At 40.2% G+C, this 25,521-nt stretch overlaps 1 protein-coding gene across 1 annotated transcript; it reads right to left on the bottom strand.

The window, feature by feature from the left end:
• Nucleotides 1-2,187: 2,187 nt before the first annotated feature.
• Nucleotides 2,188-24,183, bottom strand: LOC117957206 (bromodomain-containing protein DDB_G0280777-like). The gene is made up of 4 exons (XM_034892803.1): nt 24,042-24,183; nt 22,075-22,125; nt 21,532-21,906; nt 2,188-2,266 (listed from the first exon to the last, which is right to left on the bottom strand). Exons 1-4 carry the CDS (start codon nt 24,167-24,169, stop codon nt 2,188-2,190), a joined length of 633 nt encoding a protein of 210 aa, XP_034748694.1. The 5' UTR covers nt 24,170-24,183.
• Nucleotides 24,184-25,521: the final 1,338 nt, after the last annotated feature.

The following is a 25,521-nucleotide window of genomic DNA, read 5'->3' as shown; positions in this document are numbered from 1 at the left end:
GGAGAAGCTGTGGTTATTTTTAGAGGAGCTGTGGTTGTTGTTTCTACTGTGGTTGTTGCTGCCTCAGCTGTTGTTGTTTGAGCAGCTGTGGTTGTAGTTTCAGCTGTGGTTGTTGCTGCTTCAGCCGTTGTTGTTGGAGGAGCTGTGGTTGTCTCTGCAGCTGCGGTTGAGGCTGCCTCAGCTGTTGTTGTTGTTTCTGCTTTGGTTGTTGTTTCTCCTGTGGTTGTCGCTGCATCAGCTGTTGTTGTTGTAGCTGCTGTGGTTGTTGTTGGAGAAGCTGTGGTTGTTTTTGGATGAGCTGAGGTTGTTGTTTCTGCTGTGTTTGTCGCTGCCTCAGCTGTTATTGTTGGAGCTGCTGTGGTTGTTATTTCTGCTGTGGTTGTCGCTGCCTTAGCTGTTGTTGTTGAAGCTGCTGTGGTTGTTGTTGTAGCGGATGCGGTTGTTGTTTTAGCAGCTGTGGTTGTTGCTGGCTCAGCTGTTGTTGTTGTTTCAGCTGTTGTTGTTTCAGCCGTGGTTTTCGCTGCCTCAGCTGTTGTTGTTGGAGCTGCTGTGGTTGTTGTAGCAGCTGTGGTTGTACTTGGGAAAGCGGTGGTTGTTGTTTCAGCTGTGGTTTTGGCTGCCTCAGCTGTTGTTTCAGCTGTTGTTTTTTCAGCTGTGGTTGTCGCTGCCTCAGCTGTTGTTGTTAGAGCTGCTGTGGTTGTTGGAGCAGCTTTGGTTGTTGTTGGAGAAGCATTAGTTGTTGTTGAAGGAGCTCTGGTTGTTAACATAGCAGCTGTGGTTGTTGTTTTAGCAGCTGTGGTTGTTGTTTCAGCTGTGTTTGTTGTTGGAGGCGCTGTGGTTGTCTCTGCAGCTACGGTTGACGCTGCCTCAGCTGTTGTTGTTGAAGCTGCTGTGGTTATTGTTGGAGCTGCTGTGGTTATTGTTGGACCTGCTGTGGTTGTTGTTTCTGCTGTGGTTGTTGTTGGAGAAGCTGTGGTTGTTGTTGGAGAAGCTGTGGTTGTTGTTAGAGGAGCTGTGGTTGGCTCTTCAGCTGTGGTTGTTGCTGCCTCAGCTCTTGTTGTTCGAGCTGCTGTGGTTGTTGTTATAGAAGCTGTGGTTGTTGTTGGAGGAGCTGTGGTTGTTTCTGCACCTGCGATTGTCGCTGCCTCATCAGTTGTTGTTGAAGCAGCTGTTGTTGTTGTTGTAGCAGCTGTTGTTGTTGTTTCTGCTGTGGTTGTTGCTGCCTCAGCTGTTGTTGTTGGAGCTGCTGTGGTTATGGTTGGACAAGCTGTGGTTGTTGTTAGAGGAGCTGTGGTTGGCTCTGCAGCTGTGGTTGTTGCTGCCTCACCTGTTGTTGTTGGAGCTGCTGTGGTTGTCGCTGCCTCAGCTGTTGTTGTTGGAGCTGCTGTGGTCGTTGTTGGAGCAGATGTGGTTGTCGTTGGAGCAGCTGTGGTTGTCGCTCCCTCAGCTGTTGTTGTTGTTTCAGCAGTGGTTGTCGCTGCCTCTGCTCTTATTATTGGAGCTGCTGTGGTTGTTGGAGCAGCTGTGTTTGTTGTTGGAGAAGCATTAGTTGTTGTTGAAGGAGCTCTGGTCATTGATATAGCAGCTGTGGTTGTTGTTTCAGCTGTTGTTGTGGCTTTCTCAGCTGTGGTAGTTGGATCTGCCATGGTTGTTTTTGGAACAGCTGTGGTTGTTGGTGGAGAAGCTGTCGTTGTCTCTGCAGCTGCGGTTGTCGCTGCCTCAGCTGTTGATGTGGGAGCAGCTGTGGCTGTTGTTTCTGCTGTGGTTGTTGCTGCCTCGGCTGTTGTTGTTGGAGCTGCTGTGGTTGTTGTTGGAACAGCTGTGGTTGTTGGTGGAGAAGCTGTTGTTGTCTCTGCAGCTGCGGTTGTTGCTGCTTCAGCTGTTGTTGTGGGAGCAGCTGTGGCTGTTGTTTCTGCTGTGGTTGTTGCTGCCTTGGCTGTTGTTGTTGGAGCTGCTGTGGTTGTTGTTGGAGAAGCTGTGGTTGTCTCTGCCGCTATGGTTGACGTTGCCTCACCTGTTGTTGTTGGAGCTGCTGTGGTTGTTATTTCTGCTGTGGTTGTTGCTGCCTCATCTCTTGTTGTTTGAGCTGCTGTGGTTGTTGTTGAAGCAGATGTCGTTGTTGTTGGAGCAGCTGTGGTTGTCACTGCCTCAGCTGTTGTTGTTGTTTCAGCTATTGTTGTCGCTGCCTCAGCTGTTGTTGTTGGAGCTTTTGTGGATGTTGGAGCAGCTGTGGTTGTTGTTGGTGAAGCTGTGGTTGTTGTTGGAGGAGCTCTGGTTGTCTCTGCAGCTGCGGTTCTCGCTGCCTCATCAGTTGTTGTCGGAGTAGCTGTGGTTGTTGTTGAAGGAGCTGTGGTTGTCTCTGCAGCTGTGGTTGTTCCTGCCTCTGCTGTTGTTGTTGGAGCTGCTGTGGTTGTTGGAGCAGCTGTGGTTGTTGTCGGAGAAGCTGTGCTTGTTGTTGGAGGAGCTGTGTTTTTCGCTGCCTCAGCTGTTGTTGTTGTTTCAGCTGTGGTTGTCGCTGCCTCAGCTGCTGTTGGGGCAGCTGTTGTTGTGGTTGTTGCTGCTGCAGCATTACAATAGAAATTATTAGTAGGACATTTTCTGGAGTGCAATGGCATCGCTCAGATGGGTTAAAAATGAATAAAAATACTTATTTTTTTCTATACTATTTGCAATTGTACTTACCTTCCTCATAATTCAATTTAATATCTTAAAACTTACCAACACACAGAAGGAGGATGACAAATATCTTCATTATTATTTTGGGATGTTCTTCACTGTTGGAAAAATACATTTTTTGTCAGATTCAGTTAAGCAATGACAACTAAATAGCACTGACTAACTCAAATCTTTATTTATACTACTACTTCCTACATAACGTTAAATTGTTGAAAAATGTAGTGTCTCTTTTGTTGAAATTAATTTCATTATTTATTTACATAATACACTTGATCTATGAGACAATAATCCTTTGTTAGCTGAAAATTAAAACTACCATTGATAAATGTTAGGATGTACAAATAAGTTAGGGTCATTGTATTATCCTGACCATTTACATAATTTCTGTGAATAAACAGGCTTTTTGTGCGTTCATCACTTTTTTCCATTAATTTAAAAAAAGTAAAAAATCCATCTGAAACCAACTTTGTTAGCTGTAGACACATGCAGAAATTAAAGTTTTTAAAATAGGTATCATTATCTTCCAGATAAATGTAATGTGATTATTAAGATGAATATTATTGTAGATATTTGCATTGTTATTGATGAAAGACATAAAGTACAACTTGCATTGATTGAAATTGGACTAATATTCCTTGTTGTAATACTTACAGGTTTAATTTGCTGTAGATTTGTCCTGACTGCGGTGGTTGAAGCTGGGACGCTCTCTGATTCCACCTGTTGCTGTTTGCTGGTTGACGTCCTCCACTGAACACACATCACCTTTTATATCCATTCCCACAAAGCAGGTATTATTTCAGGTTCTAAACCAAGTTCATGAATTGTATTAATAGTGTCTTTGAAGGTGTGGCTGCCCCTGTAATAGCTCATCCATTGGTCTTCTTTCGGGTTACTGTGTAAAGAAACAGATTGAGGGACAGGGATTTGTGGGAAACGTACTTTTAGTTATTTTCATCATACATAACACCAAGCGTTTTGGTCATTGATTAGCCTATGTCTGGTTATGTTTTTATCGGTGTACACAATGAAACAAAAAAGTTATTTACTGGAATTCACTGTATTATTTTACAGATTTCTTCGTTTTTTTATGTTAAGTGTTAATGCCATAAAAATACAAAAAAAACTTGATTTAAACCAGAAGCAGATACCCAGCTTCTCAAATCACCTTTGTATCTTAATGAAAACAAAATCCTGTCAGCTTCTCATTCTGGCTTTCAGTTAAATCAATCTACAATTAATACATTGCTAAAACTAACCAATGATAGTCTCCCTGCCACGAACTCTTCTGAAATAACCGATGCTATTTTCACTGATTTGACAAAGACTTTTGACTTGGTCAATCATTACTTTCTTCTGAATCAACTTCATGCTATGGGCCGTTGACGCACTGCAGTACTCTGGTTTAACTCATATCTTCACAATAGAAAACAATGTGTTGTTATTAATAGAAACAAATTTGACACTCTAACTCAACACAATGGTGTACCTCAAGGATAGATGCTTGGCCCACTTCTTTTCTCTATATTTGTTAATGATCTTCCCTCTAATTGTAAGAGTTCTTTTCAGCTTTATGCTGATAAATCTGTTATATATACTTTCATAAAAGTTTTGTACAGATTGAATCAGATCTACAGTCAGATTTTAATAACTTGCAGCGCTAGCTTTCAGCTAATGATTTACTATTTAATAAAACAAAAACACATACTGTGGTTTTTGGCACTCGACAGAACATCGAACTCAAATCCAAAACACATTCATGTTGTATTTTCTGTCCAGATGGTACTACATTGCAGAAAGTTAATACCTGGGCTTATACTTTGACTCTGAGCTTTTCTTTTAAATGCCATATCAACCATATTGTACGCAAATTGAAATATAGTCTTAGTCTCCTTTTCCGTTCCAGAAAGTGTTTCCCAATTTAGGTCAGAAAGAAATTGCTCAACTTACACTGCCAATAAAGGATTGTACTGATACTTTGTACTGCATGGCTTCTAATACCCCTCTTGCTCCTCTTACCAGAGTGTATAATAGAGTGTGTAGATTTATTCTTAAATGCTCATTTACAACTCATCATTGCACAATCTATGAACTTCCTGACTTGCCTTCACCATTTATAAGAAGAAAGATTCATTGGTTGCAATTTGTCAGAATCAGAATCAGAAATACTTTATTGATCACCAAAGGGAAACTCTGTGGTGCATTTACACAAATAGTAGAAACATCAGAGTAGAAACATTAATAAAGAAATATAAAGAATGTGGATATGTACGGTTTTTACATAGTTAAAAGAATAATATGATACGGTGTTCACATAATTAACATAATTAAGGAGTTACAATGGTGTAAAGTAATACTACTACTAGTACTACTACTACTGATAATGATAATAATAATAATAATAATAATAATAATATTATTATTATAATAAGTGCCCTGACAGCACTAAGAGAAAGTCAAATAAAACCCGTATCGTCCACAGTCCTGCTGATTTGTGCCGCGTAAAGCTGCCCTTTACTTTCAGGCTTTACAGACATTGTGACTGGGTCAATAGCGTTATTTGTTCCTGTGATCCTCCCAAACTACAGGGTGTGGCTTTAATTCTACTGGGCCAAACAATAACAGTCTCATTTGTGACGACTTACACATCCAATACCTTCTTTTTATTCAACAGTGAGTTGTTTTTCTGGAAGAAGTAGTGATTGATGTAGTGTGAGAACGCTGCTGTCTTCAGCATTAAGGAAGTTATCCATTATTTATTAAATGTGTGCAGAATGACAGGTCCAGTTACATGGTGCTCTTTGGATGCTTTTAGTTAGACCTTAGTGGTCCCCTGATACTGTATCTGAAGTCTCTTTTATAAAGATCTTAGTGGTCCACTAAAACTTTATCTGAAGTCACTTTTATATAGACCTTAGTGGTCCCCTTATACTGTATATGAACTCTTTTATATAGACCTTAGGGGTCCTCTAATACTGGATCTGAAGTCTCTTTTATATAGACCTTAGTGGTCCCTAATACTGGATCTGAAGTCTCTTTTATATAGACATGTTTTAAAATGCGCAGTGTTGTGTAAGTCCTCAAAGTCTCCCGAACCTTCTTCACGCATCCAGAGTCGAGCTGCTGGCGACAACAGGAATCCAAAAGGAAATTATACAACTGGTAAGTGCATATTTATATTCATATTCATATCATATTTTCTGTTGTGTCAGTTTTGACAGTGTGTGCACATTTGTGTTGATACCGTCAGTGGTGGGTGGTTTGGAAACACAGCTGATTTGTTTCTGTAACAATTTATATTGAGCTTTACACAAAGAGTCCATAGTAAGATTTTATCTTTCAGGAAGTCGTTGTCAAGAAATTCTGTTTAGACATAAGTGAGGAATCTGTGGAAGCGGTGGGCCATTTTGAAATGTGAGCCTCTGATTTGCTTCTGGCACAGAGGTCAGGCGCTCATGGCGATGTGAAAACAAGAAATGTAAGTCTCAAACTACCACCACTGAAGTATAAAGTCTAATTGGGACTGCAGTGTCTATTGATCTATGTATGGTTGGATGTTTTACAGCTTTAACGCTTGGGTTGTCTTTCCATCAAATCTAAAATCAACACTTTTGTTGATGCTTTTTATTGACGTTTCTAACTCTTTTCTTTTGATGTTTTCAACACTACGTAACACTAACTTATTAACTGTAGTATTACAGTTATTTTTGGAATTTATGGTCAATAAACCTCATTTATGGGAAATTATACCTAATGTTTGAGTTAGAAAAGCAGAAATTAGGAATTATTGAGACTAAAATTAAAGGAATGGATGTTGATGATAATCACAGACTGGAATATGTCAACTTTTACTCAATACTATTTCAAAAACACTTCAATTCAAAACTTGTTTTTTTCAAATGCTATAAAATTGAAGTACTTGAACAACGTCTCACATGTATCTGCTGATCCAGTGAATGTTGTAAGGGTGAAGTGTTCTTGGACAAGACACGAATCCCGAGTTGCCCCCAATGCTGCGCCATCAGAGTGTGTACCTGTGTGTGTGTGTGTGTGTGTCTGATGACCAGGTGGCCCCTTGTACGCCAGCCTCGGCCACAGTGTATGAATGTGTGTGAAAGGTGAATGGTTTCTGTACTATGTAAAAGCGCTTTGAGTAGTCGTTAAGACTAGAAAATCGCTTTATAAAATACAGTACATTTACATTTGTCTCTGGCTGTTTAGAAGAAGAGTGAATTGATTTGTGCAAGAAAGGTGTACTGAGAGTGGTCAGTAGCTGGTTAGTAGGGCCTGGTGACGTGGGATGTAAATGATGGCGTTGGGAGAAGTAGTATGACCAGTTTTTAACATCTGCTGTTTGAGTATGGTGTGTGTTTGTGTTCAGAAAGTTGTTGAGTCCAAATGGAAGGACGACGTGTTGTGTTGTGGTGTAGTTTTTTTTAAGATGGCTGATATGTGATGGAAGGTAGCTCCGGGGTCACTGTTAACCTGTATGTCTGGGTCTGTGAAAGATGTTGGAGTACCCTGGAAATAGGTCTGCTTCCCCGACTCCAGCAACCAGTCCTGTATTTTTTTTTATTTTTATTTTTTTTTTAAAGGTGCATGGGTCTGCACGTGGTTCCGGGCGCCCTGGGGAGCCAGGCCCTGTTTGGGAATGTGATGGATAACTCAGATGTATGGGGTGTAATCGGAGTTTTGCTTTTCATTTGTCCCTTTCTTATCATCATTGTTTTGATTTCCACCTCAGTGATTGGGTTTTCCCAACAGGGCCCCCCAGCTAAGAGCCCTGGCTCCCTCTGCTGTTGCTGGGATTTAATGGACTCTGTGGGTGAAAGAGACGACATGGTGTTACCACAAGGCAGAGCAACATTGGTTATGTTTGTGCTGTGTGCAATGTGAGTTGTGCCAGGTAGTGAAGGTGGTGGGCTAGAGGAGGCAGGGGGGCAGGCAAGAGACCCAGCCCATGCCAATCCACGTCGCCAGCGTTTGTCAAGCAACATTGGGTTGATTTCCACCCTTGCCTGTAGTCTTGGGTTCCCCTTACGGAGTTGGATTGGGGGGCAATCCACCTTGGAGTAAAGAGGGGGGGAGGATCTTGATAGGGGAGGAATAGCTCTCAAAGGAGGAGCAGTCAGGAGGTGGGGTAGAAGGAGGAAGAGGAAGAGGAAGGGGGAAGGAGGACGAGGGTGGTGGGAGAGGAAGACTGGGTTTGGAAGTGGTCAGGAGAGAGCTGAGATGGCGGAGGGGCCTCCAGGCTTACACCGGAACCCAATCACTACAGGACTCTGCAATCTTTACCAGGTCGGATATGTGTGCAGATTGTTTTGAGTTTTTGTGCTTTGTAACCTCATCAAAAATGCATCAAAGGACTAATATTACTCACATATCTCCAGAGAAGAAAATGAAGTAAAAACATAAAAAATAAAAAGAATCCTCCAGGGAAACAGATGTTAGTTTTAGGGAAATTAACACTTTGATTTGGATAATCACCTTAGTGCCTTTCATACAATGTGAATTCAGGTTTAACATAATGTGCATTTCTATAATTTTAATATGCAGATTCAACAATGCTTCATGCTTTTTTTCTGGGTTAAAGTAAAGTATTTTTGTTCTAAAGGTGTTTTAGTCATTTTGGCTGACGGTTACTCAGCAGTGTGTAGTAACATACAGGCGCCAACAGATGGCAGTAGCTACCCTGGATGTAACATGGGTCTCATTTAGTGACAGTGTCACACTCTACTTTAACATTTAAGATGCTAACGAGAGACTTCTGTAATGTCAATTCAGTAAAAATGGTCCTACTTAACTAAGTTGGTTCACTGCTGTCTACAATTAGCATCAAATACAACAAAGGCTGTCAGTTGAATGGCGTTAGCAAGCAAACAACCACAGATAGCTACATTTTTAAAATGATTCCCATCTTCTGTTAATGGATTTCAAAAATGTCATGACAGTTATGTCATAAACCGTTTGCATCTGAGCACACGCAACTCAAATCTGCACTCAACTCACATCGGGGAGTGACAATGTGGGCAACGGCTTTGCTGCTAGTGACGGACTTTTTAACAACAAAACGGAAAAAGTTTTAAAGTATACGGAGAAAAACTTGGTTGAAGAAGCTGCAAGACAGTTCTACATTGACCCCAGCAGGGCTGCCAGCTCTCACGCATTGGCCGTGAGACACACGCATTTGACTGGTTTCACACGCTCACACGCCACACCCCCGATGTCTCACGCTGAAGTGTCAACCCCGGTCAGTCAAATCTTCTGAAAGAGGAGTTTATCTGTAGATCTACCTGTTGAGCCACTCGGGATCGACTAGTTGTGCTTTCAGAGACTGTGAGGGGTTCAAGAGCGCTCCCTGTCTGTGGAAGTTTCGACTTCTCGCAAACTGAAAACATTTTTTTCACGAGCTATCCCAGGTACATTTCCCCGGCTTCAGGTACGAGCTCTGAGTATCACAGACCCGTCCGTCGCTTCGTGTCCCCTCGCTCTGGAACAGTAGAGGTGAGCGGCGCGGCTGGTGGACCCGCTCTGCTGGGGGCAGGGACGCGTTGCATCCCTGTAGTCCTCCGATAATGCGCAGCGTACAGCCTATATAACAGGAGTTATATTTTGAATGTGCACAAAGTTGTAAACATGAGCAGAAATCTGATGAAGCAGATCTGAGCTATACTAATCCTATATATACTATACTACATATACGATACTGCAACGTTGGGCCACTATTGTGCTTCTCTCACCTCGGTCCATCTCTAAATGTAACTGTAAATAATTAATTTAATGATTTATAAAATGAACAAATAGTCTTTATTTTCCCCAAAAGGTAAATACACTAAGTGGGGCACAGAGGATGAGGGCCAAACATTACTGAGCCTCGGCACAAAGGTTAAAGAATTAGAATTTATGCAAAACAGTGGTTCTCATTCTTTAGAATTTCAGTGGTCTTAGTTGATCCCTCAAAAATAATTTAACATTGGGTCCTGGACCTGTTCCACACAGACCCAGATCTTCTCAGCTGTTGCTGCCATATGCTCCTGTCTCTTCATGTGGCTCATTATGTTTGGCACATTGTCTGGGTCAGTTCTTATATCATAAGAAGTTAATAATGTAAATAATGTAAATGCTAAATGCCCTAAAACCTGTTGATACTGCAACAACACAAAGGCTCTTAACCCTACAGTTTTGCACATATTGTGCAAGACTTGATTTCTTCATTTTTTTTGCACAAAACTCTCCAGAAAGTGCCATTTAATGGTTTATTTTTTAAATTTTTCTCCTGGGGGGGCATACCCCCAGACCCCCCTAAGGAGAGCCCCATCCCCCCACATATAACAAATCCCAATTTAAACCCTGAAGGATAAAGACCCAAAGAAATTGCTTTGTACGCGGCAAAATATGGGTCACCCCCCCCCAAATCTCACTCCGAGGTTTGGGGAAAAGTTGGCAGCTCTGCCGGCTGGATCTGTCCCCGGAAATGTCCCCGGTTTTCACTGTGACTGACAGACACTAAATTGGAATGAAAGAAAGAAAAACATTGACCAAACGTAGCCAATAGTCGCACACCCTACTCCTGCAGGCTCCAGACAGCCAGAGCCAGCGCTGCTCAGAGCTCAGAGAGCTTTTAGAAAGCCGTGTTTTACGATGCTAAAATCACTGATTAGTTACATGGAGTCTGGTGGGTTTAGCGAATGTAATTTTGCAGACATTTATGTTTTAAAAAGGATCTTAAACTTTATCAGAAAGGTCGACCTCCCTAGAAATCTGTTCCATAATGTTGTCAGAATAATAATCTGAGTCTGTCAGTAGCAAAACGAGCACTTTTATGAACGTAAATACAAGCTGGCCCATTGTCCCATTAACTTCCATTGTGGCTTGTTTCTCTGCTGCCGACTGCAGCGATCTGATTTAATACTGCATCAATGTCAAAGGAAAATATGTGCTCAATAGTTTTCATTGTATCCGACACTCAATAAGCTATTGCAGAAACAAGCCTGACGCAATTAAGCAAAAGCTGTCAGATAAATGTAGTTCAGTAAACATTACAACATTATGAAATATTAAGACTTTTTATCTTGAAATATCAGGACTTTCTACTTTGATATATTAGGACTTTTTGCCCTCTGCCCATAATGAGAACAGTTCTAGGTCTAGTGTACCCGTTTTAAGTTTTACAAACATAAAAACATGACGTGTTTTGGAGGTTTTGGATACATTTCTGAGGTGAAAATGACACGAGTCATGGTACGTGACTTCGGGAAACAGGACCAATCAAGGTGCACATGAATGCACTGTATTTACCGTATGTAGAGCAGTAAGAGCTGAAGCCATGCAGCACGGGAATTTCTTTATTTAAAAAACACCTTGTGTTGAACAGCTTAACTTCCCTGAGGCTATAAACAAACACCAGTACAAACAGTCATCACCCAGTACTGAAGAATATACATTGACATTGAGTTTGCAGACGTCAATGTGCGTCATCACACACGCAAACACAATAGAAACCAGTTTCAGGAAATATGTTGGGCATTTTTACTGCCAAATGTCTTCCAGTCAAGGGAAAAACAAAACATAAAACACCTGCAATTGTATAACTGATGTGTGAACTCTCTTATCTCATTTAAAAATTGAATTTACTGCAGTGGACATCAGTAACAGACATGTTGATAATTTAATGATGGCACTAAGGGGTTATGCCGTTAATATGAGGTTCTCGTGTTTGTTTTGATTTTGCCGTACAAATGTGGACATGTATAGTTCCAGTTTAATTGTCTTGATGATTTTAATGTGTGAATCGTTTGTTGAATTATTCCCGTAGCTTGTTATAGGCAGCATGATTGTGCACATGACACTAAAACAGTAGAGCTGTTCTTATTTAAATCTGCACACATTTAAAACATAATGGATAACTTCCTTATTTTTTAAAGACATATATCCAAAAGAATCAAATCTTCAATCAATCTTCATAATTTTACACAAATCAGAGGATCTCTTTTAGATTAAGCTGCTCTGATGTTTCTGCATTCAATGACACTTTCACATGTGAACTATTGTATCACTAGCTCGTCTATGTCAGGTACGACTACCTTAAAACCAGTTGAGCTTCTGTACAAGAAGGCGCTTACGACTCTGGATAGAAAGCCTCTCTCTTACCAACATGCAATATCTCAGAGAAATGTAACTTATTGAGTTTTGATAATTATTGTAAATTTTCCTCATTATGCTTATTTTATAAAGTTCTTCATGGCCTGGCGCAACCTCCACTTCTGGAGTTTATTAAATATAGACCGTTGTAAACAGGGACAGTGAACAAACCTCCTTCAGCCATAATGCACCATCTATTAAAGGCAGTGCATTATTGAACACACTTCCCCAAACTATAAGGGAGCGTCCCACTTTGGCCTCCTTTAAGAGCCAGGTAAATCTGTGGCTTAGAGCTAACCAGACGTGTAACCACCACTGTCTTGTTTCCATTTTAATTTCTACTAATGAATTGTCTTGTTCTTTTTTTGTTTTTTGTCTTCTTTTTGTATACACTAAATGTTGCTATCCTATGTATTTTTTGCTGTAACTCCAACCTGTTTATTTGACTGCAGATGGAAAATATCCCTTGGGCTACAATCTGGCACATTTACGTGTACTGGTGTGCTTGTTCCTTAATGTGCATTGTCCTGAATTAATAAAAGAAAAAGAAAAAAAATTAACCCTTGAAAAAAGGTGTTGGTTGTGTCTGTTGTCCCCATTGAGACTGACTGTTACTGTTAAGCACAGTAGAATTAAAGACATGCTGTAGTTTGGGAAGATCCCACTAACAATAAAATGTTATTCCCCCAGTCTCAATGTCAGTAAAGCCTTAAGTTACAAGGCAGTTTTTCGCGGGACAAACCTGCAGGACTGTGGAAGATATGGGGCTTTATTTGCAGAGTGTTGCCTGGGCACTTCCTAATATATTTGCTGGCTAATTTAATTCACAAGAACTGGCATACATACTAATTACTATCTTAAGCAATTGTGGCAGATGCACTGACGCAGCAATGATAAGTGTCACAAAGATGACTCGAGAAGATGATTATGTGCAACACAATGCATCTTAAGCCTAATGAGGGAGTTGGGTAGGACTTTCTGGCACTGTGTTAAATTGGTTTGAATTACACTCAACTCCAATCACGTTACTCCATTACAATTGGTAGTGCTGAAACAGTAGGTAAGGAAATGAAATGCGTCGTTCCTCAAGGATCCATTCTCGGCCCTCGTATGTTAACTATCTTTATGCTACTCCTTGCCTGGATTATGACATCCCCTACCATATGTACGCAAAACCAACAGACTAGAAAACGCAGACAAAAGCACAAATCCTTTTCTCCATCACCTCCTCCCTCTAAAGACTTGTGTGCAGAAAACCCCCAAAACTAGAAGTGCAATAACATTACAAATATAGTGCCACCTCACTATAGATATAAGCATATATTGAAAATGAGAAAAATACGGACTGCTGAGTCAAAGAAGGAACATTTTGCCTGAAAGGTGGGTCTGAACAGTATCAGACATCCAACACCTTGCTAAAGAAACATCTTACAGAAACTGATGGAAAGCAAGATCTATCTGTGGAAGAAATGGAAGAAGGAGAAAATTCTATCGTGTGCTTGGAGCAAAGACGAAACTTCAGTTAAGAACTTACTCAACTGTAGAAAGGAAAACCACTTGGTTTGAAAAGCCCCATCTACAGGAGGTGGGATAAACAAAACTGAAATGAAGAATCCGATCATTCAACATAAAGAGTCTCATACATCTTACTTGATTCTACAACATATCCACTACCAAGTCGGACACTTTGGAAGAAGCCATATGTTAGGACAAAGGTTAAGACAAAGGTTTTGGCTACCTTATGGAAACTCTCCATGCAGACAAATCATCAGAGACTGCATTTTTTGCAGTTTCTGGTGAAAGAAAACCCGGAGAACAGAAGATGGCAGCTCTACCTGAAGATCGGCTATGTCCTGACCTTTCACCTTTTAGTCATGTTGGTATTGACTACTTCGGATCCATAGACGTGAAGAGGGGCCGGAGTCAAGTGAGACGGTAGGGAGTAATCTTAACTTGTGTTGTGAGTAAAGCAGTCCATTTGGCGAACTTCCTAACCACATGTTCTTGCATAAATGCAGATTCATATGCAAAAGAGGACCAGTCATAAGTATCAGGACAGATAATGGAACTAACTTCATCAGTGCACAAAAGGAACTGAACGAGGCTCTGAAGGAACTGAATCACCAGAGGATTCAAAATGTATTACTTTCTGATGAAGTAAAATGGACATTTAACCCTTGTGTTGTCCTCCCGGGTCAAACTGACACAGATTTGACATTTTTGTCCCTTTTTCAGACTTCCTTATAGTTTACACAACCGCAACCCTACAACCACTAGTTTTACACTACTTTTTGGAATACATGGTGAATAACCCACATTTATATAGAATTATATAAGTTAAAGCAAAGTTTTTTAATTAATTTAACTGATCAGAGGAATGAAAGTGAACCATTGTATTTGCAAAGAGCGTCCAATCCATTTCTGTGGTAATTTGGTTGAAAAGAAACCCGTATTTCAAATATAGACATTTAGATAAGGGGTCAAATTTGACCCGAGGACAACAGGAGGGGTTAACCCCTCTTGTTGCAGTCTGCCTTGCTAGCGCTCACGCTTCCTATTGCCCCGGTCTGTCTGCCTCCCTGCTGGTCTACCTGCCTGCTGGCTTGTCTGCCTGCTTCTCTCTGGTTGCAAGGAAGTTTTCTGCGTGTTTGGACACTGGGGGGAGCCCTTTCCACAATGGTGGATGCCACAAACAAAAGACACTGATTCATTGGGCATGCTCTGGAGAGCCAACCGCACCCATAACTCACCACTGGATGCCCTGGACACAACACCCCCTTGCTCCTTTCACTATTACTGTGTGTGTAAATATACAAGTGATAGGGAAAGTGAGAAGGGTCTAGCACAAGGACCCAGGCAAAGGGGCAGAACCTATAAAGAGGGGAGGAAAGCTCACCTGGAAACATTTTTCTGCAGTCAGACACACTTGAGAGAGCAGCTGAGGCCAGCCTTTGTTTGGTGCTTGACTGGAATCTGTGTGGTGGGGAGGCTGCAAAGCCTGGAGTGTTTATTTAAGGACATCAGCTAAAGCACAGATTCCAGTCACCTGCCTGTTTTCCATTGGGGGAGGGAAATGTGACTCCAAGCCAACCACTTTTATTCCCACTTCTGTTAGATTTATTGTGCTCCCACTAGGTCATTGAATGGTCCATATCTTGTTTCTGGCTGTATTAAAGAGGGGGGGGGGGGGGGTAAGGTTAAGTAACCATTTCTTTTTGTTTTATTTAAAAACTTATATTTTTCTACCTAGTTGAACAGGTTCTGGTTTATTCTGGGACTCCCGTACAATCTAGCGTTTAAGATACAATTGGGGTTGTCGGCAGGATAATTTACAGAGACTGCTTTCTTGCGGTTACTTTTTTATGTGTGTGTATTTTGTTTTTGGCCCAAGGTAGTATAGGGATAGGCATAGTGAGGTGTAGTGGGAATAATAGTGGTTGGCTCTCCTAATTACATCTTGCTTGACTTGGAAGCGCATTCTCCTCCCTCATTTGAAAACAGGCAGGTGACTGGAATCTGTGCTTTAGCTTATGTGCTTAAATAATCACTCCAAGCTTAGCACCCTCCCAAGCACCAAACAAAGGCTGGCCTCAGCTGCTCTCTCAGGTGTGTCTGACTGCAGAAAAAAAAAAAAGATCCAGGTGAGCTTCCCTAGCTTATTTACCCCCTCTGCTAGAGCCTTAGTGCTGGACGTCCTCTTTAATTAATCTGTATTTATGTGCATAAAGAAGCCAAGAAAAGATGGAAAAATCTCCAAAAGGTATCACATAACAGATGAGACATTTGTATAATATGTCACAAAAAGTTAGATTTTATTTCCATCATTTACACTTTCAAAATAACAGAAAACCCAAAAATTGGCATCAGCAAAAGTTTGGGCACATAAACGCTTCTTGTAGCCAGCCAAGAGTCTTTCCATTCTTGTTTGAGGTATCTTCGCCCATTCTTCCTTCCAAAAGTCTTCCAGTTCTTTGAGATTTCTGGGCTGTCTGTCACGTACTGCTCTTTTAAGGTCTAATCATAGATTTTCAATTATGTTGAGGTCAGGAGATTGTGAAGGCCATGGCAAAACCTTCAGTTTACGCCTCTTGTTGTAATCCACCGTGGATTTTGAGGTGTGTTTAGGATCATTATCCATTTGTAGAAGCCATCCTCTCTTTAGTTTCAGCTTTTTCACAGATGGCATCAAGTTAGCGTCCAAAATTTGCTGAAATTTAATTGAATCCATTTTTCCTTCTACTCGTGAAATCTTCCCTGTGCCACTGGCTGCAATACAACCCCAAAGCATGATTGATCCCACATCAACAGTCATTCATTAAATTTTGTGCCCTTTCTTCTTCAGACGTACCTTTGCTCATTTGCTCAAAATTCCATTTCAACCTCATCGGTTCACAGAGCTTGTTCCCACAATGCATCAGGCTTGTCTATATGTTCATTTGCAAACTTCAAATGCTGATTTTTGTGGCGAGGACGTAGAAGAGGTTTTCTACTGATGACTCTTCCATGAAGACCATATTTGTACGAGTATCTCTTTATAGTCCATGTCTTTCTGAATGGATTGTGCAGTCTAACGTGGGTCTGGACTTGTTTTTCTCCCAATCCTGCTAGCTGTTCTGTCTGATATTTTTCTTGGTCCTCCAGATCTTGCTTTAACTTCCACTGTTCCTGATGATGGTCATTTCTTAATAACATTCCTAACAGAGGATATTGGCAAACCAGAAAAAGCGTTAACTTTTTTAATTTCAGTTTTCTAGACAACTGCTTAGAAGAAGCCATGGTGCTGTTTGTTGGGACAAGGTCAGACGAGTCTGGGCTTTTAAAAACCTTAAGATTGACATCACCTGGTCTTTCCAGATGATGATTGAGAACAATCCATGACGCTGTCAGGTCTCAGCTTTCCAAAGGGGGCGGTGCATGCTATAAACTCTGCAGGGTGCCTAAACTTTTGCAGTTTTTTGTTATTTTGAAAGTGTAAATGACGGAAATGTAACTTTTTGTAACATAATACCCTAATGTCTAATCTCTCTTTTGATGCCTTTTGGAGATTTTTCCATCTTTTATTGGCTTCTTTATGCACATTATACAAATTTGTACCTGGGGTGCCCAAACTTTCAAGCCCCACTGTATGAGCTGCTGTTCCTTTTTTGATTACAGCCCTATTTGAACTGTTAGCCTTCTGGCTATGTTCCCCCCCTTCTCTCGCTTTTCCTTTTGTGTCACTGTTTCATCTTACATGTCTTACATGTTCTGTGTGTTGAGGGACGTAACTTTGGATGGACTACTGTTATTAAAGTGCAGGAGCACATACAACCTTTAGACTTGTTAACGCCACCTCCTGTTGAGGGTCAGAAGGAACCCTTTAAACCCTTAATAGGTTAATTAGTGTGTTGTGTGACCAACTCTGATTCTACCCAAACAGGAATGATTAACAGTTTTTTTTTTTTTACAAAAATAGATTTGGTTTTATAACAAAGAAGTAAAAAAAAAATAAAAAAAATAAAAAGGGCCAATTAGTAAAATAATAAATAAGATGGCAGATAGATTTGGTCTTACTCTCCTCAAAGTAGGAAGGTCGGGTCAGCATGCACACCACCACCCAGAAGACCCAGCACCAACAAGGACATGCACTACACACTTATTTATACAAGATTTACTAGATATCAAGATAGATTCACTACAAAATGTATTAAATATATGTTTACAAGGACACAACAAACTCCTATAGCACAGTTAATGCGGGAGGAGGGAATTTCCAAAGCAGTATTTTCCAGAGCTCTACAGCCACAGCAGCTCATCAGGAACCACGTCACGTTTCTCCAGTTCCCTTTGTGAGGAAGGGTACTTGCGTCTGGCTATCACCCTGCACGACAGATGAATCCACACAACGCGGTGCGCTCAGCGAGAGGTAAGGGACTAATGACAAACTGGTAAGCTTTTTATCACTTCCTGATTGGCAACAGGTCACATGACCACATAATGCAACTACATGCTCAAACCACTCGGTTCCCCACATTAGGATTTAACAACGTGAAAGGAAGTAGCATGCTGCTTTTCCACATCTACTTTCATTTAGAACGCAACTTTTTTGATAATGGGTGATCTTACATTTTTTGTTTGGAACCATGGTGGTCTGAATGCACCTCGCAAGCAAGACGGCATCCAAGCCTTACTTAAAAAGAGAAATGTTGACCTTGCATTATTGTAGGAGATGCAAACGGAATCTTCCGCTTAAAAAAACAGGCAGAATTGTGATTTCTACAATAGAATTATATAGTATGGTTTTTGGAAAATTGCACTTGTGGCAGCTTATGAACCTAATGATTTGATGGCAGTTTCTATGGTACACTCACCAATCTAATGCTACCAATCTTAACTTACTTCAATACTGTGTGGGATGGATTGAAGTCATGGGCCAGCCGTTTGGGTCTTATATTTTCTGTGCAGTTAATTACAACTATAAGGATTATTCCTTTTTCTCAGGTAGACATCAATCTTTTTTTCCAGAATAGATTTTCTTTTTGCATCTCCTCAATTATTCCATTCAAGTGATACAGCGGTACTGTTCCGAGGGGCATTGTCTAACCATAAAGGGGTCCTCTGTGTCACCACCCTAGAGCACCTGTCTCAACGTGCTGCTAAATGGAGCTTTAATACTTCTTTACTGAAAAATGAATCTTACATCACTCAGGTTATAGCATAATTCCAGATATTTGCACACATTAATGTTGGCTCTGTACAAGACCCCAAGATATTGTGGGACGCAATGAGAGGTTTCATTAGGAGAAGTACCATACTATTCTGCTCCAATGGGCGCAAAGATAGATCACTTCAACTACAAAACCTTGAACATGAGTTCACCGGTTAGACTCATTGTTGCAAACTAACTTTACTGAACAACTACCTTTAGAACGATCACTAGTCAAGAAAGAAATAATCTTTCTAAAACAGAAATCTGAATTTCTAATTCATAGAAAGAGACTCATTACTCTTCAAAAAGGATAAGGATCCTACAGAGTGCTCCAGCTATCGGCCTCCGAGCCTGCTTACCTCTGATTTAAAATTCTTTGCAAAACTCCTAGCCCGTCAATTGTCAAAATGAGTGAAAGCTGACCAAACAGGATTCGTAAAAACAAGACCGGCAGCCTGTAATGTTAGATTACCACATTGTTGATACAGACAGTAAGACAGTAAGACCGTAATATTACTTATCTCTCTTGACGCACTAAAAATTTGGACACGTTTTGTAAAAGAGATTACTGGATAAAGAAACCGGTTAAGGGACATTTCTTTCGAGGCATAACGGGTTTGTGTGGAAGATATCAGATGTTCTCAAAAGATTACATCAAGCGTTTTTGTCATTGTGCCACGATGTGTCTGGTTTTGTGTTCATCTGTACATGGGTATGACCGACTGGAAGAACCACACCTTCAGGAGATAATCTATTACTGATACTCTTACACCACCTCAACATGACAATTTCTTTTCACAAAACTGTAAAAAGGATTTTGTGTTTGTAAATAACAACATGAGTCAGATTTAAAACATGTTAGAAAAAAAGCAAAATATCCCATTAAACGTTGAGAAATGAAGTGACAAGTTCCAATCTCTTCATGAACAATACAACGTGTAAAGTCTCTAATCTTGGGGGTGTTCAGTCCCTTGATCCAGTCCACTTAATTCCAGATAACAGCTGTAACAACTGCTATGACTAAAACTCGTCAATGACTGCCGAGGAGGCAGCAGTTGTTGGCGGTGCTGCTGCTGGTGGGGCCGGATAAAAAATCGTTGAATACTTAGGAATTATAGTGCTTCACTTTTTTAGAGTTTTATGAACGTAGGGTGTATGACAACAGGCTGGTTAATTTGATAAAAAATGGTTGTATTGCCAACTTTTTTATATCTTTTCCAAAACATGCACTTCCTTATTGCATTTTCTTTATTTGATTAAAGTATCAAATCTCTCATGTCTTATTTATGAGGCAGTCATTAAATAGAAGCAATGTAGAGGGGATTTCATTGTATTCACATTAACTGCTTTTGAAAATGTGGACATGTTTGGAAAAGAGCTTGAGCTTAATCACTCTGTGATAAATGGCTTTTGCCTTTTCTCAAGGAGAAAGAGCATTTTGTTTTTGAGGTGTGTAAAAGTCAGCCAACGCTCTGCTTCACCAGTACGCCTTGTCAGAGCCCAGGCTCGGTCCTTTGCCTTGAACATCAGGGATATTTCTGTGGACAACCAGTGGCTTGAGCAAACCTTTTAACTCTAAGCACTGTAATATAATGAAGGGTAAGCATGCCATAATTTAGTCAGATGTTTCAATGCCAATTCTACAATTGGTATCTCCAAAGTGTGATGTACAGTGTATCACTGTCAGCATGGTCACTGAGAAATGCCTGAATGTTAAAATTCGTTTGATAATAACAGTTGTTTTGTTAGGTTTGGCCACTCCTGCAATATTTCATTCTTAAGTCTTCTTTTGGGCTACTGGGTAAAGAAACCGGTTGAGGGACATTTCTTTCGAGCGATAACGTTGGATTTGTGGGGAAGATATGATGTTCTTACAAGATTACACCAAGTGTTTTTGTCTTTGTGCAGCGTATGTCTGGTTTTTTGTTCATCTGTAGATGAGTATGACCGACTGGGAGAACCACACCTTCAGGAGAGAATCTATTACTGATGCTCTCACACCACCTCACCCTGAAAAAAGGGCTTTCACTAAAGTGTTCAGCACTTGCAGTATTGTATCCCAACATAGGTGTATTTAAACATAAGTCCTTTGCCTTGAACATCATTGATATTTCTGTGTAGAACCAGTGACTTGATCTATTTTTAATTTTAAGCTTTATAATTTTATGTAGTGTAAGCATGTTCCACTTGGTCTACAAATGGTATTTCACAAGTGTGATAAACGGTGTATTACTGTCAGCATGGTCACTGAGAAGAGCCTGAATGTTACATTTCTATTGTAACAACCCTACAGCTTGATCTTTCCAATCTAGCACCCCTAACGCAGACTGGGGGACAGCGGTCACTAAAGCCAAGCACAAAAGACAAGTCTAATGTGTTTCATCGGATGCCAACATGGGCTTACCACACACTACTAGAAGAAAGGTATATGAGTATGATGCTCAAAGCTTTATTCTCATTTTATTTCATTATGTACTTTACATGGAATATGAACACACACACAAATGCAGACAACAGAAGAATCACCACAGTGTGCAGCAAAAGACCATTTCTTACAGTGTGATGCAATCAAATACAGATGAACTGCAATACGGATATTACAGCTCTTTAGACATAATAACTAATTTTTCTTGTGGCCAATCACTGCATATGGCTCATATGGTTCTGTGTCATTGTGTACAGCAGTCAATAAAAGCTGAATGTATGCTTGTCTTATGTCAAAAGAATATAGGTTTATATCAGTTTTGTCTGTGTACTTAATCAATCCATTACACAATATCTGTTATTATTAGTAAGTTTTGTGTCAGTACAAAACACAAGTCACAGCTAAAGCACATTAGATATATAGCATAAAATCACATAATAAGCCTCTTAATGAGCAGTAGAATGTTTACCCAGTGTCTACATGTTGATGGTACTATTGATGCAGTCAAGTTATTTCCAAATGAAAGCAGTGAAAGCTGCTATGACTAAGAGGAAACTTATTTTATTCATGACTGCAGAGGAGGCAGCGGTGGTTTTTGTTGAAGCAGCTGTGGTTGTCGTTGCTGCAACTGTGGTTGTGGTCGGAGCAACTGTGGTTGTCGTTCCTGCACCTGTGGTTGTCGTTGCTGCACCTGTGGTTGTCGTCGCTGCAGCTGTTGTTGTCGTTGGTGCACCTGTGGTTGTCGTTGCTGCAGCTGTTGTTGTCGTTGCTGCACCTGTGGTTGTCGTTGCTGCACCTGTGGTTGTCGTTGCTGCACCTGTGGTTGTCGTTGCTGCACCTGTGGTTGTCGTTGCTGCACCTGTGGTTGTCGTTGCTGCAGCTGTTGTTGTCGTTGCTGCAGCTGTTGTTGTCGTTGCTGCAGCTGTTGTTGTCGTTGCTGCACCTGTGGTTTGTGCAGCTGTGGATTTTATTCCTACAGCTTCACAATACAAATTATTAGTAAGACATTGTCTGGAGTTAAATAGCATAGCTCACATGGGTTAAACACCAAAAAACCTCAAAATAAAAATACTTTCTACACTTATGTTGTTGATTTTTAACTCTAATTTCTCTACCTCTTAAATCAATTTAATAACTTAAAACTTACCAACACACAGAAGGAGGATGACACAGATCTTCATCATCATTTTGGGATGTTCTTTACTGTTGGGAAAATAAATATATATCTTGAGATTCCTTTAAGCAATGACAACTAATAGCATTGTCTAACATTACATCTGTAGTTATACTAGTGCTTTCTGCATTATAGTAAACTGCTGAAATATATAGTGTTTCTTATTGTACATGTTGAAATTAATTTCATGATTTAATTCCACCATGCACTGCATATTTGAGACAATAATCCTTTTGTACCTGTAAATGCAAGCTACCATTTATCAATGTCAGGATTGTCATCGTTTCCTGAGCATTTACCTTACTTTGGGAAAAAAAAAACGCTTTTGCAACGCTTATTTCTTTTATGAATTTAAGTGTGGATTGATAACTGGAGAGATGCCAGTTTACCTCCTGGACACTGCCAGGCCAAGGCACCGTGGTTGCTGGTTGCCGTCCCACTGAACACACATCACCTTTCATATCCATCCACCCAAAGCAGCTAATATTACAACAGGTTTGTTAACAACGTCACGAATTGCATCAGTAATGGGCTTATTTTTAAGGCCAGCCCTGTACTTGTTACAACTTCTTTTGTGTTGATGTCTAAAGAAACCTGTTGGGGGACATTTCTTTTAGACATGCTGTCGGATTTGAGGGAAGGTATTTATGATCTTTTCATAAGCTAACACAGAGTGTTTTTGTCATTGTGCAGCGTATGTCTGTTTTTTTGTTCATCTGTAGATGAGTATGACCGACTGGGAGAACCACACCTTCAGGAGAGAATCTATTACTGATGCTCTCACACCACCTCACCCTGAAAAAAGGGATTTCACTAAAGTGTTCAGCACTTGCAGTATTGTATCCCAACATAGGTGTATTTAAACATAAGTCCTTTGCCTTTAAAATCATTAATATTTTTGTGTTGAACCAGTGACTTGATCTATCTTAAACTCTAAGCCATAATTTAATGTAGTGTAAGCACGTAGATCTACCAGTTCTACAAATGGTATTTCACAAGTGTGTTAGACAGGGTATTTCTGTCAGCATGTTCACTGAGAAATGCATGAAAGTTACATTTCTATTATAACAACCTTACAGCTTGATCTTTCCAATGTAGCACTCCTAACGCAGACATTTTGTGCCTCCTATTTTAGAGAATCAAATTTCTCAATGTTGATTTTGAAGGATCCGTCGTAGTTCTACCTGGCTCATCTATCACCTGTGACAAGATGAGATTGTCACAAAAATTCTCAGCTTAATAGCAAAGCTTTGGCTCATGTGCCCTACGTACACTGGACCTTTGAGTTCACCCAGCTGGCCTTCACCATAGAAACTTTGCCGATTCAACCATTTGTTATCAAATGACTATGGCCCACCAGGGACAACAGTAAAGAAACCAACGCTTCGTGGGATTATGATGCTGCATCTTACAAAAACAAGGACGCTCTGCTTCTTTGTTTTAGAATTTAGTGTCACTTTTTGTATATATTGAAATTAATTTGATTAATTTCGTCACATCATCCAGGACATCTCTGAGACAATAATCCTTTTTTTGCTGGAAATACAAACCCTCATTTATAAATGTTAGGATCTACAAATGAGGATTGCATTTACATTGTTTCTGGAAGAAAACAAGCTTTCTTGTGAGTTAATTATTTATTTTTTGAAATTCAAAAATGTAAACCAAAACATGTCTAACAGCAACATAGTTGTAGCTGTAGACACATACAATAATTTGAGAATTAAAATATCTTTCATTATCTTCCAGAAAAGAAAAAAAAAAAGGAAAAAAAAGAGTTACGTGTAACACCGACAATTATCACACAAACGGATCATGGGTTATGACTGAATAATGATTATTATGATTAAAATAATTGCGGATATTTGCATCATTAATGAAGAAAGACAAAGTACAACTTGCATTGATTGAAATTGGACTAATATTCTTTGTTGAAATACTTACAGGTTTTGTCCGCTGTAGATTTGTCCTGACTGCAGTGGTTGAAGCTGGGATGCTCTCTGATTCCACCTGTTGCTGTTTGCTGGTTGACGTCCTCCACTGAACACACATCGCCTTTTATATCCATCCACACAAAGCAGGGAACATGACATCACCCTCTGAACAAGACTCACATAAGTTGTATGAGGAATGTGGTATTTTTTTAAGGTGTGGCCCCCTTTGTAATAAGTATATGTATCATCTGCTTTTTGATCACTGCCTAAAGAAACCGGTTGAGGGACATTTCTTTTTAGACGTGATGTTCTTCTAGTCTCCTATATCTATACATAAATGAATTTGTGGGAAAGGTATTTGTGAAGTTTGTTATAAAAATTAGTCTATTTCCTCAAAAAATACTTTTTTGCAGCCTACGTGTTGATTGGTATTTTTGTGCGTATAAGAGAGACTGGAAGAGCCACACCTTCAGGCGAGAAGTTATTTTCATAGAAATGAGAGAATGGTTTCTTTGACTTCCAAAGTGACAAAAACATTTAGAAAAGAGTCAAAAACATACACGAAATGTATAAGTGTGTGTAAAAGTGTCAAAAAAAGACAGCCAGAGCTTGGACTAAAATTTGGACCCAGAAAAACAAAAAGTGGCACGTTGACTGGAAGACAACACGTGGGTTAACAGGAAGCATCCAGATCCAGGGTACAAGCAGCCGAAATGGGTTTCCCCCGGAGGGTGACTGGCGTCTCCATAGACCCAGGACTAGGTGGAGAGATTATATCTCCAACCTGGCCTAGAAACGCCTCGGGATCCCCCAGTCGGAGCTGGTTAATGTGGAAAGGGAATTTTGGGGTCCCCAGCTGGAGCTGCTGCCCCCGCGACCCGATACCGGATAAGCGGATGAAAATAGATTGATGGATGGAGAAATGAATTGGGACACAGGCGTTTTTTTATGGTGTTAGGGTTCATACCAAACATCAAGTGACATTTTTGCGCAGGTCGTTTACATAAAAAGTCAAAGCAGAGGCGCGAAGCTGTGTTGGGCGTTGTCATTTAACTGTCCTGTCAATCAAGGCCAAAAAAGCCCCAATTTTGTATGGCAAGACGAACGTTCTTTTGGGCCTATTAAACTTTGTAGTTTAATTCACATGCTGTTGCAACAACTAGTGACCTTAGAAAAACTACAGCACCCACAGCAGATCTAGCTAGACAGAAGGTCTTTTTCAACGTATGAATATTTTATATTATACATTTTTTTATTTTATGTGGATAAACTTAAAAATGTGGGCATGTCAGCAATTTAAAAAAGAGCATTGCTCTGCGTTTTGTTCAGAAATGTGGACGATGTTTGACGTAGCAGTAAATAGTGGAAGTTGTTGTTTGAAAGTTCGCTGAGCAGAAAGTATAATTAATTTGTATAATTAATCGAATTAATTTGATTAGATTCAACTTTATTGTCATTACACATGTACAATGCAACGAAATATAGT

Source organism: Etheostoma cragini, chromosome 14 (assembly GCF_013103735.1).
Source record: "Etheostoma cragini isolate CJK2018 chromosome 14, CSU_Ecrag_1.0, whole genome shotgun sequence".
Taxonomy (NCBI): Eukaryota; Metazoa; Chordata; class Actinopteri; order Perciformes; family Percidae; genus Etheostoma; species Etheostoma cragini.
Note: the sequence above shows the minus strand (reverse complement) of the source record. Positions and strands in the feature narration are given on the sequence as shown.